The sequence below is a fragment of the Epinephelus lanceolatus genome, chromosome 14 (genome assembly GCF_041903045.1).
Source record: "Epinephelus lanceolatus isolate andai-2023 chromosome 14, ASM4190304v1, whole genome shotgun sequence".
Taxonomy (NCBI): domain Eukaryota; kingdom Metazoa; phylum Chordata; class Actinopteri; order Perciformes; family Serranidae; genus Epinephelus; species Epinephelus lanceolatus.
The window spans coordinates 12209815-12229200 of NC_135747.1; the positions used below are offsets into that span (position 1 = coordinate 12209815).

Here is a 19386-nt window from a genome sequence, read left to right on the forward strand (position 1 = left end):
TCAACCAGTAACTAACTTGTTACTTTTTCCAGAGAAAATAAAAATAAAAAATAAAGAAAAACCAAAGTGACATGTAATAAAAGAGGCCTTTCCTTTTAGTCTGGCGTTCCACTGACGCAGTGAGCTCTGGTGCTGCATTTCGACGAGCTATCCATTCAGAGGCGGTGAAATTTTAATGTTTTGTGATGTAAATGTCTTGCCTTCGATTGTATATTCTGATGGCTTTGCTGACAGACAGGCGGTGAGCTACATTAACAGGCGGAAAAATAGTGCCCACTTGCCCCCCCTCCAGTCTTCACTGCGCATGAGTCAGGTGACATGGTGGCCACCCTCTAGTCTCCCTCCAAGTCGCCTCTGTGAGTAAGCAACTTTATTTTGAGGGCGCAAAATTCCTTTAGCATTGTAGGCTAAGTTAGCACCACTAGCCAGCAGTGCTAGCAGAGCTAACAATGCTAAAGGGGGTTTGCAGTTCATAATTGCTTACTCATCAGAGTGATCTGGAGGGAGATTGGAGGGTGGGCCCAGTGTTTCCACAGCAACACTGCTGAGTCAGGACGGCGTTACTAGTGGTAGTCACCGAATGAGCAGTGCCGCTAGCTAGTTCCCACCAGACAGAAGCGCATAGTGCAGTAAACTAAAGGGTCGTGCAATTAACCTGAAGAAAGATATGTGTAACTGGTCAAAAATGTTCTCAGCGGTTAACCGATTAACAGTTAAGCATCGACATAGCTAAACATAACGGTATGAACAGTATTTTTTTTTACGTTCAGACAGTCTTTTTGTATTTACAGGAAAGATCTGCATTTACTTTAATTTTTTTTGTATAGTCTTGTATGTTACTCTGTTCTATAAAATGTGGGCTAGCACTATACTAATACTTGTGTATTAAAGGCAAGCAAAATGTGTTCACACTGATTACACATCACAGGAGGACATACGAGGGAAGACATGCGGGCAGACAGAAAGGAGGGAAACGAAAATACAGGCAGACATTTAAAAGTAGAGACCAGCTATTGCTCGGACAGGAAGACAGACAGACTGAAAAATACGAAAAATCAGAGTCGACTCACTCATATTCTCCTCCTCATCCACATCCATGGTCACGGGTTTGTTCTGACCTGAGAGCAATCTGGCCCCCACTGCACCTATGGATCAGAGGACATAAAGGTGGACTGCATAAGCACGGACAAAGTGACACGCATGCACATAAACATATTCAAAGACCTTGAGTGGCTACAGTGCTAATAAATTTCTTGATGCTCCAGCACACACACACAAAGGAAAATGCACATATTGCACTGTGTAAGTAGCCCGTGAGGTAGGCATATAAATATTCAGAGACTGAGAGATATCAAGGTGAGAGAGGAGGCCAGGGCTGACAGGCCTTAATAGCAGAAGCAGTCTATTGTGACTTTAATATCCCTCCGATTAGACCTCATTTCCCACTGCCTGCTGAGAGATATACAGCTAGTGACATGGCCAAGTTACTCCATTACCACACACACATACACACAGGACTTATCCCAAGGTGGAGAGTGCGATTAAAGCTCCATTAAGCAATATTTTTCACACTAACATATAATCAAATGATTTCATGCAATCTGAAATGTTCTCTCACACTGACGATGAATACCCAACTCTGAAGCTATAGAAGTTTTTTTATTGGTTTTCAGCAACTGGCTCTGTTTCGCCATTTTACGTGTACATGGCTGAACACAACGTAGCAAATGGCTTATTAAGAGAGCCAAACATCTAGCAGGTCTGAAGCTTCTGGTCGGTGTCTGACATGGTATTAGCTCGCAATGAATTGCGCATAAGAATGTCAACTTTGTTATCCCTCTCTGGATGTGAATTACCAACAGGGTTAAAAACCACGTAAGTCAAGACGTAACTTTTAACACATCGATGTTTTGGCCACCTTGGTGCAAGAGAACAATCAGTTTCCCAGTTACACGTCCTGCAGGTGTGGAGCAAAATTCATTTTTAGTCTTGTTTCTTGACAAAGTTAGGTCTGATATTGACTCTTGGCTCTGGTTTTGGTCTCCACCAACTGCCTAAGGAAATATCTGGCACTTATGCTGATAAATGCTTTGCTTTGTCTACCTGCTAGTTGCTAACTGTGTCTGTCTGCTATTTGATACTGTGCAGGGGGTGTAGAGTTGGTTAATTATTATGGCCGTGAAAGCTGAACACACTATGCCTTAGCAAATAGACACAAGCAAATAAAAAATATCTTTACAGATTTGGCAACACAAGCACAACATTTACAAAAAGCGCTGCTAGAAGCTCACAACACAATCGAGACTGTTTTCAGGTAACACTAAGTGCTGCACAGTACGTCAGGGACATGCTTGGTGTTGTCATGGTTTGTGGCTTACGAAGGTATCAGTGTTGGCTATCCATCGGTATGACTGTGTACACAAAAGGCCAGTGGTAGGTTAACAGCAGATATCTGCAATAATAACTAAAAGTAAGCAAAAAAAAAAAACCAACAACAAAAAAAAAAACCAACCTCAAACTTTAAGCCATTTTCCAACACCACAGAGAGACATTTTCAATAACTCCATAATCCACAAACGGCAACAAGCACTGCGCGTTCCAGCTGTGAGCATCACTTTTTAATGTTCCCTTGAACAGCTTTGGTTGTGATGTGAGCTTCTTTACATGTGTCGTCAAGTTGGTGAGCGTTTTTCCTTATTTGCTTGAGTTGTGTCTACGTCCATGTGTTGTTGTTTAGTTCTCAGGGCCACCGTAGTCTACTGATGAAACAGCATTAATGAAAGCAGTGAAAGTGAACTAAACAGTTGTGGCGAACAAAAAACCAAAACTTCAAGATGTCACTAAAAGACGTCACTGAACTAATCTAAAAATCTTTATCAAAAGCATTACACAGACTTTCTAAATGTCAAAACTTGCTTCAAGGAGCACTCTACCAAATTTAGTATTGCCCTTTGATAACACTGTTAGTGAAAAAATAGATCAACATTAATTCAGCAGTACCAGTGATATGATCCTTTTCAGTCTACGAATTCTTGCTCTTTGTCAAAACCAGGCAACTAAAGTACCCTCAAAGCAACTTCAAATACAGTAGAACAGTTAATGGTACTATAACAAAACTTAAATATGACATTCATTTAACCTATAATTAAGCGTCTGAATCACAATTTCATTGATGATTCGTGTCAACCATGAGCTTTACTTTTATTAATTACTTCAGCCTGCTGAATCATCAATTTAATGATCTCCAAAACGATCCTTTTAGAGAGGAGGCTTACTTGGAGAAGTTGTACCACTGGCTCATACTTTCCTGCTAATTACAGAATTAATAGTTGTGAGAAAGTTTCAACTGCATGACTTCCCCCATCAGTCTCCCCCACCAACCACTTGAAAAGTCATGGTGCGACAAAAAAAATATTGCTGAGAGCAGGGCAGATGAGTGCAGACTGATGAAACAGACTAACAGAGTAAGTTAGATGAGTGAAAGAGAGAGTTAAAGCAGCGGGGGGGGCAGAGAGGCAAATGACACAAAGAGACAGAGAGAAAGCAGGAGAAAGATGGCATTATGATATAGAACAGATTGTGCTGATCCTACTCTCTCTCCACCCGTCTTCCATCAGTGGCCCCATTCCTCAGCCAGACACTTTCTTAAGCTAAACTAAATGGGCTAATTAATCTGGGCTAATGGTGGGTGACAGCAAATATGCTAGCACAATTATCACCCTATTAAAGATTCATATTCCAACCCATAATTGAAAATGAAAAGGTGGGGTGAAGGGAGGATAGGTGGGAGTGGGTCCAACAGAGTGAAAGATGAGAGTAATTTTTATCAGGTAGCCGGAGCCAGGTGCCCCCGGCCCCCACACACTCATCCAGCAACTCAGAACCACTACCACTGCACGCAATACTAGTTGCACTACTTAAAGGTTGTTACTTCTGCTGTGCATGATGTTGTATGATTTTATGTTAAAGTATTGGGTCTAACTTGTTACCTATGAATAGTTTTAACATGTTCAAGTGGTCTTTCACTGTCAAATAAAGCCTACTGTCTATAAAGTGTGACCAGATATGGGCAATTGTCAATAAAATAATTACATTCAACATGTCTTAAAGAAGTATTTCACTGCTAGGAAGATGGTCTTTTCATAAAACTGGGCTTTCTGTGCAGTAGAAAGATGCAAATACTTTTGAAATCGGTGCTACATGACCAGAGAAAACAATTATTTTTGCTCAAGAGGTAGAAAACCTACAACTACCACAATGCACTGTGCCTACCACTAAACATTCCTGCTGATGGTTGACGTAATCTGAGCCTGGACATTATGCCACAGGAAACAATATGGCTGCCATCTGGTGACAAATGATCTTGAATTTCAGCTGACCAGTAAGCTAAATATGATTCTGAAAACATCTGAGGTGAGAAATCGGCAACGCAGAAACATAATCTTGGTTTTTATTTGATCAACATGGCTTAGTTTCACCATTTAATGTCAGCCTCTGTTTCTACAATACAGGAAACAGTATGGTGCCCAGTTTCTGTTCACAAATTCTAGAATTACAGCCACACAATGCACTAAAAATGATTCTGAAAACATTTTAGCAAAAGGCATAGGCAATACAGTAACAGAACCTTGGTTAATATTTGATCAGCGTTGCCAAGTTTGAGAGTTTGGTCTGGGTTTGAAAGAGAGACAGAGAGAGGGGTGGATCTCTTTCTCAAACTGCTTCTACACTGTTGTATTCAGGGTGGGAGTACCTATCTGTAGTTTGAGCAACAGACCTAGAGCCAGTGAAAACATTAAACAAGACTGTGCTTTTACTCGCATACTTCTTCCTCCTTCACACTTCACCCAACACACACTGCTGTGTAGTTTAATCAGCACGCAATGCAAATGTGCCTGTCAGTTTTGATTTTCAGATGAGACCGCCTTGCTCATAAATCTGTAACTATTCCTGAAATCAGGTGCAATCAGCGGGGAGAGCCCCACAAAGAATTTGTAAAATGAGCGTATGAGTGTGCATGTTTGTGTATGTGTGTGTTTTATGCAGTACATCTGGAGGTAAATGTCTACGCAGCTCTAAAGGGCACTCGCTTCAGAGAAAAAGAAAAAACTCAACCTTGTCACTGCATTCTGTTAATTAAAAAGGAAGCTCATATTTTTGTGCTGAGTGAAATTCATGTTCTCTTTTAAAATCATTCGATATATATTTGTGTTTTAGAGAAAGAGAAAATCAGAGTGTTCCTAAGTCTCATAAATAGAGACACATCATTATGAGGACAGCTCGGTGCTGTGCTTTATGTACATGTACAGTGTTGTGTGGGTGTTTGTAAATGATCAGTCTCTTTCACAGGGTCAATCCAGATCAAATTCAGCCAAATGCTGAACGAAAGTGACAAATTAGAGTCATGTAAATGTGGACTTCTAGAAAATATATCAAGTTGACTAATCGTTAATAACGGAAAAGAAATTATGCACTGCCTATAGGAATACCTACAGTATTAGGCTTAAAAGGCAGCAACATTTGCTTTAATATGGTCCATTACCTTATTTCCTCCGAGGAATTATTTTAATACGGCCATCAAAAATATTCACAGCTGCTTTGTTAAAATAGCTGGTAAATGATTCCAAAAGCAAACAAATTGTGAGCTTTATAACTTGAGGTATGCATATACTCTTTGGGAAAAAGGTATGTATTCTACTTAGACGCTACAGAGGAAGGTCTGCAATGTCTGAAGTTACGACAGTATTGGTTGGCAGAAAATGGCCCCTACGCACATTGAATATGAAGGACAGACAGCAACTGTTTATCACTGATGAGAATATGTTACGCTATCAAACAAATATGATCTAAGGCTTCTCATGGTCTATGTTTGGTGATAATGTGATATATAACACATTTAAACCAAGCTCCAACAAAATTGTTTAAGAACAGCGAGGTCTGAACATCAAAGATAGGCATTTTCTGAAGGCGAATCAGCATTTTTCTTTAAAGATCAGCCAATTCTAGACATTAAAGCCCTCAAAACTAATTTGGACATTTGCAATTTAACCGACAGGATCTTTGATAGATTTTGGTATTGACTGTTTCTGAACACACGAGACGGTGAGGCCTGACGACTATCTCCCTCCACATGCATAAATGATACTGCGTCATCAAGTTGTGAGACGGCTTGGTTCCAGGTAATTCTGAGTGGACGCCAAGGGAGGCAGGGAGAGGAGAAAGATGAGAAAGAAGATGAAAAACCTCAAATTCAATCTGGCACGGTGAGAGGGACTGAGGGGAAATAAGGTGGTTTTGATTTGTCTCTCATCCCTCGCTTGCGCTGTGACGGAGCGATAGAGTATCGCCACCGTGGAGGGAGCACCAGCAGCGGCCAACTGATGGGAGGAGGTGGGGTGCGGGTGGGTGGGGGGTATGGTGCGAGGGATGGAAAGGTAAAGGTGAGGGAAGAATGGAGGATGAGAGAGATAGAAAATGCAATCTTATTTCAAGTAAAAGAGAATCATTATCTCCTCTAAAACAGAAGGCGACGGAGAGGTGTGTCCTTGGCAGGCCACAGGGTTCATGCTGTCTGAAACAAACTGCCTATAAAGGCTAGTGTAGGAAGTCAGATTCCCCATCAAAATCATTTCAGACCAACTTCAGACCTAAAAAAAAAACACTTAAAGCCAAAAGCATAAATAATGAAATAATCCTGCTTGCATGAAGGGCTAACCTTTAATAATTCAAAAGGACTGAAAAAGTAAAAATCTATATTGGCATGCCCAAAATACCACAGTGGTAGCACCCTCTGCAACTGGATTGTTAGAAGTTTTAGGCAAAAAGTTGAAAGGTAAGCTACCATGTAAACGGAGCACAATGCAAGAAAATACATTGAGTTGAAAGGTCCATTGGTGCAAAGACTCATAATGCATTGACGCAGCATTGGGGCATCATTTTTCCTTATACTGCATAAGGTGCTGGATCTATAGTTTAGCTGAATTCACATAGAACCCATTCTCTGTGCAACACTGTGCTCTCATTTCAGTCAACTCATATCCAGCAAATGGTCCAGGAAATTAACATGAAGCTTTTAAGAAGCTTCTGTCCAGAGCTGCGGTCAAAGGGCTGCCTGTTGGGAGCATCTTCTAACTCCATGTTATATGTCACGTCAGTGTCAGCTCTACAGTCTTTAGAATAGGATCATTCCCCATTACCTCACTCACTGTCTCAGAGGCATAATGGGATTATCTGGTATGCTTGCTTTGCTTTCCTCATAAGGTAATGCCTGCTTTTTCCTAGTTACTGTAGCACCTTATCTACCTGACCTTTCACTGCAAATGGTAAGGGACATCTCTAAAAAAGCTTGGGACATGTTTCTGCCTCGACTAAGAGGGTAGCTTTTACAGAGTGCATACCTTAACTCTGAATAACACAGTGCCTCTTTTCAGTATCCTGCATTGCTTTAGATTGTAGGTTTCTCTCTATATTCAGCCTCTTTATCTGCTGGCCGGTCAGCCTGAATTTGTGAAGATGGTTTCATTCACTTTAGGTTAGTGCATCACGTCCTGCTGCTGTCACTTGTTGTTTAGTGTTCTGGCTTTCTTAACCTGTCCCTATACTTCATACACCCCTTTGTGTATTTTACTTTGTAGCCTAAGATGCGCTACAATTTTGTCAATGTGATTAGTCTCTCTCTATATATATCAGTGTCAACTAACGTATCATCCTCAGTGGCCGTGTTGATGTGGTGTCCAACTCACTCTGAACATCTCTAACTCTGGCTCCTGTTCTTTACCAACATGCTTAGTGACACTGTTTTTGCCTGACAGTAGCTTTTTCTACATTTGCTTCAGTTAAGTCTTGGCGCAGCCTTTTAGTGTTTCCCTTTATTCCACATTTTGATAGACCGTGTCTTCAAAATGACATTAAATTGGTGTGATTTTTACCTGTGTATCTTTAACTTAACAATTCTCCTTTCTGTCCACTCCCTCCATTTGTCCCTCCATTTTCCTTAGTTGCTGTCTGCAATAACACTGTCAAACCTGACTTTATCACATTTATCGTACTAATAAAACAAGTTTGAAGTGCATCACTGAGTCCTGCACCTTATTTGTATTGTACATGTATTATTTTCAGCATGAATCTTAACTGCCTTGTTTTTCTCTTTCCCTGAGCAGCACAGCTACCACTTAACATTGCTGATTTTGTTTGACTGAGTCAGGTTTAAACTTGTCCTTCAGAGAGTTGCCATTCCATACTCACCAATTTGTGTTTGATATCTATCTATGAAGAATCCAGGACATAATACATCTGCCTTTATGTGAGCACTGGCTGCTTATATGTCCATTTCCTGTATACACTTAAACAATAGCTGCAAAAATGTATCAAGACAGTGTATTTCAGTTATAGCAGGCAGTACTGTCAAGAGGGGCACAAGTCAACACAGTTGTAATTTGTATCAGTGATAACATGGCAATTGGCCCACTGATGGAATGATGGCGTCTAATTGGTCCCTTGACAGGATGATAGCCTCTAATTGATCTGACGGTAAACTCAAGTTTGTGGTGTCATCTGATGTGAAAGCTTTGCTCTTTGGTGTGATTATACACACACTGGGGAAGGTACTTGAGCTGTGAAAACACTTATCTTTGCTTTTACTTTCATCTTTCACCTTTCATTCAAACTGTGCTGTCCACTGAGACTGAAAACAAACTTGTTATAAGAGAAGGTCACACATGTGCTACATGCATAGCCTACCCAAAAACCCATTTAACTCAGCTTTAATAAAAATAAACCATTTGCATCTTTGTGGATGAAATTATTTGTGCGCAATTCATTGGGCACTACTTGCCTTCCATCATTTTTCAGCCTGCAGTGTTGACAGAGAGCTTCAGTGACACCACCTAACGCTTCGTCCCAGCGAGGGAATCTACTACTGTCACCCAGACTACATTAACAGCATATTAACAGACAACAGCCTCCTCCTTCAAACTTCCAGAAGCCTGACATGCTGCTGTGTTGACAGGACAGAGACAGACTCTAAAAACAGCTCCCGCTTAGCTCCTGTCAAAAACAGACATGGAGAAAAAAGCAGGGCATGCATCGCTGCAGGAATACGGCCACGTACATACTCATGTCTGTGATCTTAATGTTCCTCTCTGTGCTGCTAAAGGAAAACAAACAGAAACTGCCTCATTCCCAGGAATTGTACTGTAGCCTAGAGTAATTCTTGACCTTAATGATTTTCTATTTGTTTTGTGAATCAGCTACAAATCAGCTACAGTGGTGTAAATCATGCATTTACCCTTTAATTAAGTTGATTCTGCTTGTAACTATTGGTTTAATGCAAAAACAACATTAGCCGACATATAATCATAAATCTGTGTTTCAGTGACCACATTCAATTCAATGCATGTGTTTTCTTCCACTGGAACAACCTTTTTGTTTCATTTCATATTGCTGAATACTGTGTATTGTACTGCCTCAATGCACAGTAATTGATGTGTTCAATCCTAATTTCTTTGTCTGAAAATCAGCTTTAATTACAGAAGTAATGATACCTTGTACAAGACTGGTATTAAAAAAAAGATCCTTCATTACATATTTCTGATTAAATCTAATATTTCTCTTTCTTTGTGAATTTAAATTACAGCTTGACCCAAATGTATGTAATGTTAAACCTAAAAGACATGTCGTTATGACATACCCTTAGAGGCTAAGGTCTTTTTTTAAAATGACATCTTTGAAAGCTAAATGCAGGGTTGTGGGTGTGACAATATTGTAGAACCTGCCATGAAAAATTAAAAGCAGTCTGACATTGTGTTGGCATCATTTAAAATTGAGTATGGTGTCAAACCCTAACTGTTGTGGTAACTGCAATGAAAACAAAACTAGTGAACCATTCGCGGCAGGAGCTCATTCCATAGGGACCTGGGTTGGGAACCGGAGGGTCCCCTGTTCAAGTCCCCATCCGGACCAAAATATGGAGCGTGGACTGGTAGCTGGAGAGGTGCACTGCTGAGGTGCCCTTGAGCAAGGCACCGAACCCCCCAACCACTTGGAGCAGCTGTCATGGGCAGCCCCACCCTGATCTCTCTCCACTTAGTGCATGTATAGGTCCTGTTTGTGACAACAGAGTGAAAAAACTGAATTTCCCCTCAGGGATTAATAAAGTATATTTAAAAAAATAAATAAATAAAAAAATTCTTACATGTTTAAGGTTCTGGGTCGAAACAAACCCACCCACGTATTCACCCACGCAGCTTTATCAACACTCAGCAATGTCAAAAAAGCATAGAAAAGGTCTGGCGTATTCAGCATAGCTAACCATTGTTGTACAACCAAATTAAAAAACATAAATTTCGAAATAAGAGAGTCAACAGAGGTCTTGTGAATGAAAAACTAATTAAGATTCCAAGGACAGAGAGCATATTGGGTGTAATACAAAGTGAAAAAGACTTTTAAACCAATCAAACAGACAGTGAAATCTGATTTGGCATTTACCTTGACAAACCTCTGAATAGTAGCTATTATGAAAACAAATACCTAGTTAATTAAAGTTCAACTATTTCATCAATTTATTTACTGCAGTCTCTTTAACTGTAATGTCATTTTCTGAGAGTTTGCAATTCCTGAACTGCAATGAGTCCTTTAACAGAGCCAGCAATACCAATCTTTCCTGTTTCATATTTGCCTGTTGTTGTTGCTGATGCTGAATGAAAACTGGCAACATTTTGGTTGCGCAATACATGTTCTAAACCAACCAATAGTAATTTTATCATTAAGACATGATCAATGAATACTTTTACACGTATCCCGTTTACACTTGTTTTATGTGTTTTAACACTTAGCATTTCCAAGCACAATGTAAACATCTAAGAAATAATTTAAAACAAACCAATATTAAAAACAGATATAAGTGTTTTTTAATGTATTTGTCAGCAACTACAACTCCTCCTGTGGGCAGCTATATGTGGAACCATAGGAGTAATAACAAGTGTTCACAAATACAGAAAAGAAAAACTGTCCTTAGAGCTGCAGAAACATTTATTACTGTGTGTTATAGACCATTTATTGAACATTTAGATATGGTTTTTAAATGCAAAATAGAAGGACTTAGGTTATCATTCAACTTGGCACTTATGTATGTTGTAACCTTGTATGAATTCGCCTGTGGAATAATAATTTAATCACAGCTGTTGAAATGTGTATGAAAGTCTATTTAAACTTAAAATACCAAATTTAATGAACTTATCATTCATTTCTGTGTGTAGTTTTATGTTTGAAATATTACAATAAACACTAACTTAGGAAAAACTGTACTGATAACATTATAAAGGAAAACGCTTTACTTAAAGACACAAAGTGTCGGTTATCATCACACCCAGAGCGTTAAGTCCTCACTCATTTGCAGCAGGCGACTTGCTCAGGCAACAGTCTGCTAAACTGACCACTCGAGCCGACAGGCACTCTGGGGTGGTATCGTGGTTTGCAGTAGAATGCCAGGACTCGCTGGGTAATGGACCAGTACAGAGGCTCAGCTGGGGGTTAAGATGGAAAAAATGGGCATTGCCCTCACGCACACACTGTCACCAGAGCCCCTACGGCACAGCTAATTCAGAGATGCACAGCTCAGGTTTAGTCTTGGAGTGAGTGATTTATCTAACAAAAAAAGTGTCTTACGGTAAAAACACAAAACTTAATCTGTTCATATTTTTTTCCATTAAACATAGAAAAAGTAATTGAAAATCCCAGAAAATAAGTTAAACATGACGGCTGTTAACTTTACTAGGTTATTAATAGTTGCACTTTTAGTATCTCACTATGGATGCGAAGGTCAGCTGAATGCCTACGATGCAAATGTAATGGATTATTTCTCCAAAACATGAAAATTTGTCAAAATTGAGAAAGGAGAACTGCAGGGATGTAGAGGTGTGAAAAGAGAAGAGAATCAGTCTTTTATTGTGTTCCAGACTTTAATATCTGACAGTCGGTCGTTTATCATCATGGACCGCTGATGGTGAGAGAAGGGAAAAGGTGGAGAAAGCAGAGGCAGAGAGTATCAATATGAATTTTTTATTTGATGGGTTTTATGGGAGATTGCATTTCAGAAGGCTGGCAGAGTCAAGGTTCATGGAAGAGTGAGAGAAGAGAGAGAGCGAGAGGCCAAGTCTTAAAGGCCAGGCGAGGAATAATGGTGTCCCTGCACACGGGGAACACTTGGGTTTGTTACATACTATACACCATTCCCTGCTTTGTGTGCATACAAAGCTGTAAATCAAATTTTAGCATTCTGCTTGAAGCTGAAAACTCCCTCATGCATTTTCCATCTTTTGTTTCTTTAAAACCACACACACACTTTTACTATTTCTCTCTCTCTCACACACACACATAGTACAGGCTCTTTCTTACTTGTCTTTTTTTCTCACACACACACGAGCAAACTTCTAAGGCTGGCTTCAGGTGTGATCATAAATCATCAGAGTGAGTGGCTATGATTCCCCCAGCAGCAGCAGAGCCAGGGGGGCAGAGGGGGGGCTTGGAGGGTGGAGAGCAGGGCTGGTGTGGCCAGACAGGAGGCTGCAGCTAAATGGCTGCCCTCGCTTCCTGTGTCCATCAAGACCAAAATGAGCGACTGCTCAGCCTCTGGGCGCGACACTTCGCAGACTGCCGACATCGGTGACACACATAACGGTGTGAATAAACACCTTTAGATGGACTCAGACACACACATGCGAAAACAGTGGTAGCCAGACATATAGAAAAAATAAAATGCTTGCAATGACAACAGCGGAAAGTATCATTGCCATGACGACTAAGCTCATTCACAACATAAATACACCTCCTGACTTTACCTCCCACATATACTATACATCTTTTAAGACCACACTTAAACTGCTCCCCAACCCACCACCCACCCATGTACACAGTCTCTTAGTTACTCTATTCATCATCCACTTTATTTCACTCTGTTTAAAATAAGAAACGCAGTGTGACAGACATCGTTTGTGGTGGAAAATGAGGTAAGGACCAACAAGTTCCACCTCCAAGGAAACCAAAGGCAAACATCTGCCTGTGATGGCTTTATATGGTCTGTTTTGAACCTTGCCGCTGCAACTGGTGTGGAGTTTGACACATGCTAAAGTGAATGTTGAGAAGATTAGATAACTGTGTTGCTGTCAGGCGGAAGGCTATCGCAGGAAAATATTTGAGGGCTTGTTGAATAAAAGTCTTATTTCTCTTGAACCCACTCAAACTGAATGGTATTCAAATCAGAGTGCAAAAATGCTATGAATTATTTTGCAATGTTTTTTTTTTTTTTTTTTTTCCCAACTCAGGCCTGAACTCTGACATTTTCATCCCTGCTTCTGATATTGGGGTCACATTTCTGCATGGCCTCTGAGGTCGCAGACAGTATCTAACACGGCTGCTTTATTTATCAGAAGAGAACTTCCTTTGTATTCTTTGTTTGTATGAAGATATTGATTTACTGACTTGAGTTTACTCTTTGATGTATTTGTGTACTGACTGGAGAGTTCCTGTGTTACATATATTACTGTTTGTATCTTTCATCTGGCCCCAGGTGTTTGATATAAAAGGGAACAAAACAAAATAGACAAAATAAGACATTTTAAACTGAGTACTACACTCTAAAGAATGATTCACGGGGTTACCTTCATTTTATTGTATTGTATTCAACAAAATCTGGTGTAACACTGACAAAAAATGTTAAAACTGCCTTTCATAAAACAAAATGTATTCAGTTTAATTTAGCAACTGAAATCTTTCCATTGGCAGAGTAAAAACAACTCGTTTGCCAGAAGGACTGGTTGGAAAAGAAGAAAAACAGGAGAGTTGTGGTGGTTACAAAAACTGAGAGCTGGAGTAAAGAGAGGAGAAACAGATCGAACAAGACTGAGAGTCCAAAATGAGGAATCGAAGATGAGGGGAAGGAGGAGATGAAAGGGGGAAAAAAAGAGGGGGCAAAGAAAGGGAAAGGAACTGGACAGAGACAAATGGCCATGGGAAATGGCCGGTGCAGGAGAGCCCGCCTATGAGACAGCCCTCTCAGCAGCCCTAACACAGACTGATAGGCCCACCGGGCTGCGCTACTACTCCAATCCATTCAGGTCCTGTCTGATTCTTCCCTTATTCTAAAAAAAAAAAAAAAAAATCACATCACAAGGCTATCAGGCCTAGCTAACTCACTGCAATGTGCTATTAAAACAATGCAGGAATGCTGCAGCCCTATTTCAATATCTAATTTGCATTGTTTCATTACTGGAGGACAGGAATTTCAAGAATTAAAGCCTCATTTAAAATTCTTTTTTCCCACCATGTGATCTTGTCTGTTGATTTTGGTATGTTTAAGAACCATGAGGATTTTTTTGCTCTCACTGGCAAACAACCAAGCAGCAAACGGGCTTTTCGTGTTACATGTCGTTCTGTGGCTACAACAAAAAGACAAACACAGGGAACAAACATGATTGTTTCCTCCTCTATTTACTCCTTTGGCTTATCTTTACACTCTGCTGACTCCACTCACTATTTTTGATTTATTCTGATAAGTTTCTGGTCATACTTTTATCCAACCCGGAAGCTGTGTTTACTGGCAGGAACAGATTAGATCTGTATACTAAGTTCTAAACCCATTTACATTTTGACTCCTTTGCGCACCTCTTAAAAGCATGCATTTCATAATCCTGTGTGTGCCGGCATGGTCCAGACAATTTCAGACATTAATTATCTATATGATCGTCATGCACAATAACAAAAGGAGTGCAGGGATTTACCTGTGAAAGAATGAATAGATGGGTGAATGCCGCAGATGCAGCAATGAGAATTACAAGTTGAGAAAGAGGAAGTCGAATAGGAAATAAAGACAGAGAGGTATACACAGAGGGAGGAATACTGGGATCATTGTTAACTGTCCATGTATGTGGTTAGGTAAGTGAGTGCTACTGTCGCTATCCCACAATCCCATTACTTTCCCCAATAAAGCTTTGGCAGTCCAGTGATTACCCCAAGAAAGTGCGAGAGAGAAGGAATCTTAATAGAAATGGGATCAGGTTTTTTTTTTTTTTCATGAAGGCAGAACCTTCCTCATCTTGCTTTCCCTCTCTGTTGCCTCCTCAGGTGATGTCTCCAGGCGCTGACCAGGTAATGCACCGTAATGGAGTACACGTGTGGGTGCCGGTGGCCTAATGGAGAGGGGTCGTGGCAGCGACGGGAGTGCCTGTCGTGCTGCCTGATTGAAACTGATGGGCCAAGGTAAGGGGGCCATGGAGTGCCGGCCATCCAACATGGCCCTCGCTGTCTCATCAAACAGACACACACGTGAAAACACACACACACACCCTTACCACAGAGTCCATTATTCAATTTGGCCCTTCTAATGACCAGTGAATTAGGCTGCCAGAAGCGATTTGCCTTCTGAGCCCTACTGCTGGACGTACATGCTTTTCTCGACTCTGCATATTAAGAGGCAGCCATTCAGACACTGACAACCAATCAGTGACTTTAGCTAGATGAAGAAGGCATGAACACTTAATAAAAAGTCAAGTCGCAAGATTTCAAAGACACGTATACCACCTTAGGTTGAAGCTAGAACAAAAGGTCTACATGTGTCCCCCTTGTTTCTAAGACAAGAATCAAATATCATCATAAGATTGCCCTCACAATAAATGGCAAAACGAATGGCCACGCAGTTTTGAGTCACTGATGAAGCAAATCTAGACACAAAATAAAGCAATGATTTCCTCATTTTTTAAATCAAATACTGAATCAGAAATATCCCCCCAAATTGGTGTTTTTCCACTTAAATGTTGATGACTGGATATTATTTACCTCAGTTTTTGGGTCACTGTCACCCTTCTGAATTTGGTATTTTCAATAAAGCTGTTTGGGTGCATGTTCCTGTTAATAAAACACCTCATAGCTTCAGTCACAATTTTGCCTTCAGCCAGGAGGCAATAGAAGACAGTTGGAAGAAGCATTAGCTGCTAACGTTGGCATTACTCGCCTTGAGTCGACTGCTCCTCTCGGTAACATTACTGTCAGCGCACTCCTTTGTATACGAGTAGCGAGGTATGCAATACCGTTGGCATGTTTTATGACACCGCTGTGCATTTTGCAGACGGATACTGTAATGTTAAAACTTCTGGTAAATGGTAGACATTTCTCTCAGTGTGGGAATCTTGTGTGATGACTGGCAGGGGAGGGGAAACATGTATTCTGTCAGCCTCTGTCATCCAAATTTCATTCAGAGTTTGGGGTTCTGTATTTCAATGTAGCTGAATCTAAATGTCTTGTATTGTTTTTTCTATAACACTGCATCATTTAACAGAAATTCCATCATAAAATGTTAAATTAATTCGTAAAATAGCACTAATTTGCATAAAAATAGAGAACAAAATGAACTTGTTAACAGCTGTGAGGCTGGCAACACAAAGTCTGAGTTGGTGACTGAATCCAGGTTGTGTCATGTCACCCACAGCATTTCAAGACATCTGGAAGTTAGTACTGAGTCTGATCTGCAATGAATTGGCTCCCGTCAGAGCCCTGCTAATGCCAAGAGACATATAGAAAGACATCAACCTGTTCTGAACACTTGCTTTGGCTCAATATTTGTGCATACTGTGCCAAATGTTGCATCATATCGAACAACAAAGCAACACTGCATCTGTATAAAACCAACATATTGGTCTGACTCATTATGAAGGCATATCAACTTGGAAAGAGAATCATTTTAGGATGGCTGTTGAATCCTAAGAAAGGCAAAATAAAGAAGCTCAAAACGTCTAAGCTCAGCCTAAAAATGTTTCTGGCTTTCTCCTTTCCTTAGATTTCCTGCTGATTCCCAACTACTGATGCCTGCCTTACTTTTGCATTTAGCCTGAGAACAATACTGCAGCGAGATTAGATTGTCAGGTCGATGCAAATGCCATGTGCCAAGTGATAAAGAACAGCAATGGCAAAAACCTTAAAAAATCCTTTTATAGGAAACTATTGTAAACCAAAGATTGTACTGATGGGCTGGTCAGTGCTCACCCCACTAAGAAACTGAAAAACTGTCCCGTCATTCTTTATAGATTCCTTAGGTCCAGGTATCAGGTTTAATAATAATAAAACTCCTCTACTTTTGCTTTCTTCCATCTTTTCAAGGTTGTTGGGTGGCTGCCTCTCCTCTTTTCACTAGAAGCTGTAAAATCTATTTGACAGCTCTGATTTATGACACAGCATAGGCACCGAGCGCCTGTGGGGAAAAGAGAGTATGTTTGAGTGTGTTTGGAAGTGTGGGAATGTGTGTGTGTGTAAATGCAGGACCACCACTGCTGTGTTCAATGTTCAAGCACCCAACGGAGCACACAGGTAGGGAACTCCCTTTAACTTGTATGTGTATGCAAATATTCAAACATTGTCACCAGTGATCGCACGCACAGACATCAACAGTCAAAGCAGCACAGTGCATATTACACAATCTAAAGCGTCTTTCACACATACATTGCAACCCTGAACTTCTCTAGACATGTTGACAGCTGTATGTGTGAACACAAATGTCTGAATCTGTTGGACCGAATAAAACCGGACTTTATCCTGCCAGCTCTCTATATTACAAAATGTTTGATTGAGCCCATGTGTGTTTAGAGCGGGTCATTGCCTGCAGAATATAATGCAAGCAAGTGGTCATGTTGATGACATTTTATCGTGCGACTTGCTTCAAACCGGATGAATTTAAATATCCAAGGGTAGAGAGGAAGGGTCATTTACTCTAAGACACCTGTCTAAGTGGAGAGATGACAAGATTCAGGAACTTATGTCAGCAAGGACTGAAGCCGAAATTGTCAGACAAAGTCAATGAATGGCAAGAGAATCCTCACCAACCCTCACCTAAACCAAAAGGACTACTTCCACAAGGTGAGGACCATAGACTATAAACTAATGGATGTAGCTACCCTTATGTCATGCATTGGTTTTGTAGACTCCCATTTTGAAGGCTGGAGTTTGGCATTTTGGCTGTTACCATCTTGGAATTTTGGAGCTAGAGGTGACGATATTTGTGTGAGGCTGAAGCTGTGGAGGAGCGAGGGGTGGATCTGACCTATCGACTGTAGCAATGCATCACAGAGAGCCTGTAACTCAAGTGGCCCCTGTCCTTAAATATGCATAGCATTAAGCCTTAATACAATTTATATGGATGAATTATTTAGAAATTCACAGCCACTACAGTTGTCTTTAATGTTGAAATTGGCTATAGAAATCAAAAACATTTTTGTACCAGGCTGTAAACATGTTTTGTTTTTTTTTGTTAAGTTGAACATTATAGCATGGGTGTCTATGGGGACTGAGTTTACTTCTGGAGCCAGCCTCAAGTGGCCATTCAAGGAACTGCTGCAGTTTTTGACATTTCTTTGTTGGTTTCATTTTTCAGCCCTGGAGGTTGCCACTTGGTGAGAATGTGTCTGACACGTGTGGAAGAGAAGATTTTTTGAACATTGTTTGGAATTCATATAAGAAAATGGCTTACGAAGAGCTATGATAACTTGCCATTAGTGCTTAAAAACAATCATTTTTACACAAGCTTTTCCGACTGAGCTTACTCATACAGTGCCCTAAAACTGTATCTCTTACAAGTTTGTATTTTTTTCCCCCAAGGGCTAAACAGTCTCGTCTTCATCACAGTTGAGTTGGTGTGGAGTTTGACAATACCCTTAAGAGCTTTGGATCCTCTTGGGTGTGCATGCATGGCATCTTTTTCACATGCAGCTGTTTACTTTTGGAATTGAAAGCGTTTTTGTCATGTCTCTCCTTCTGCCTTCTGCCTTCCTCTGTCCATCTAACCCCCCCAACACAATCCTCTCCTCTGTCCTCCTGTTCTCCTCGCCTGGATGCCCAGGGTGCTTACAGCTAACACCGTTTGTCACATTCAAGGCCAGGTTAGACGCACCAGGATTCTGCTCCGCAAGGAGAGGGATGTGTGGGTATGCTGGAGCGTGTTTGTGTGTGTATAAATGGGGGTGGGGAAGTCTGAAAATAAATGCTGCGCAGAGACATGAATGCATCCATGTAGATTTGTGTGCGCCTGCACCTGTGACAGTGTCATCTAGGAGTTGAATTTCACACCTTGTGCCTTTGCTATTGTCAGGCACAGAGGTACTGCTGATGGACAGCGGGGGGAGGACAGGGTGGGGAACTCCTGCCAGATGAAAAAAGGTCGTGACAGCTGACAGAAGCAGCGGGAAAGTGTCCCTAAGAGGACGGATGTCAGAGGTGGGAGGAGAGAAGATGGGGGAGGACAGATGTGCAGAATGAGAGCAGAAAACAGTGAGGGCTTTACTATATCACAAAAAGCAATATGAACTGTAAGTGAACTCTTTCTGTGGCAAGATTCAAAAGTTTGAAATT

The 19386-nt window shown here is 40.7% G+C and overlaps 1 protein-coding gene across 3 annotated transcripts in view; it reads right to left on the bottom strand.

The window, feature by feature from the left end:
• Positions 1 to 19386, bottom strand: part of adarb1b (adenosine deaminase RNA specific B1b) — a 142210-nt gene that overhangs the window by 24387 nt on the left and 98437 nt on the right. For all 3 annotated transcript variants that reach the window (XM_033613584.2, XM_033613592.2, XM_033613575.2), the window contains one exon: positions 1071 to 1145. In XM_033613584.2, coding sequence (XP_033469475.1) covers positions 1071 to 1098 — 28 coding nt within the window. In that variant the 5' untranslated portion in view covers positions 1099 to 1145. The remainder of the gene's footprint in view (positions 1 to 1070; positions 1146 to 19386) is intronic.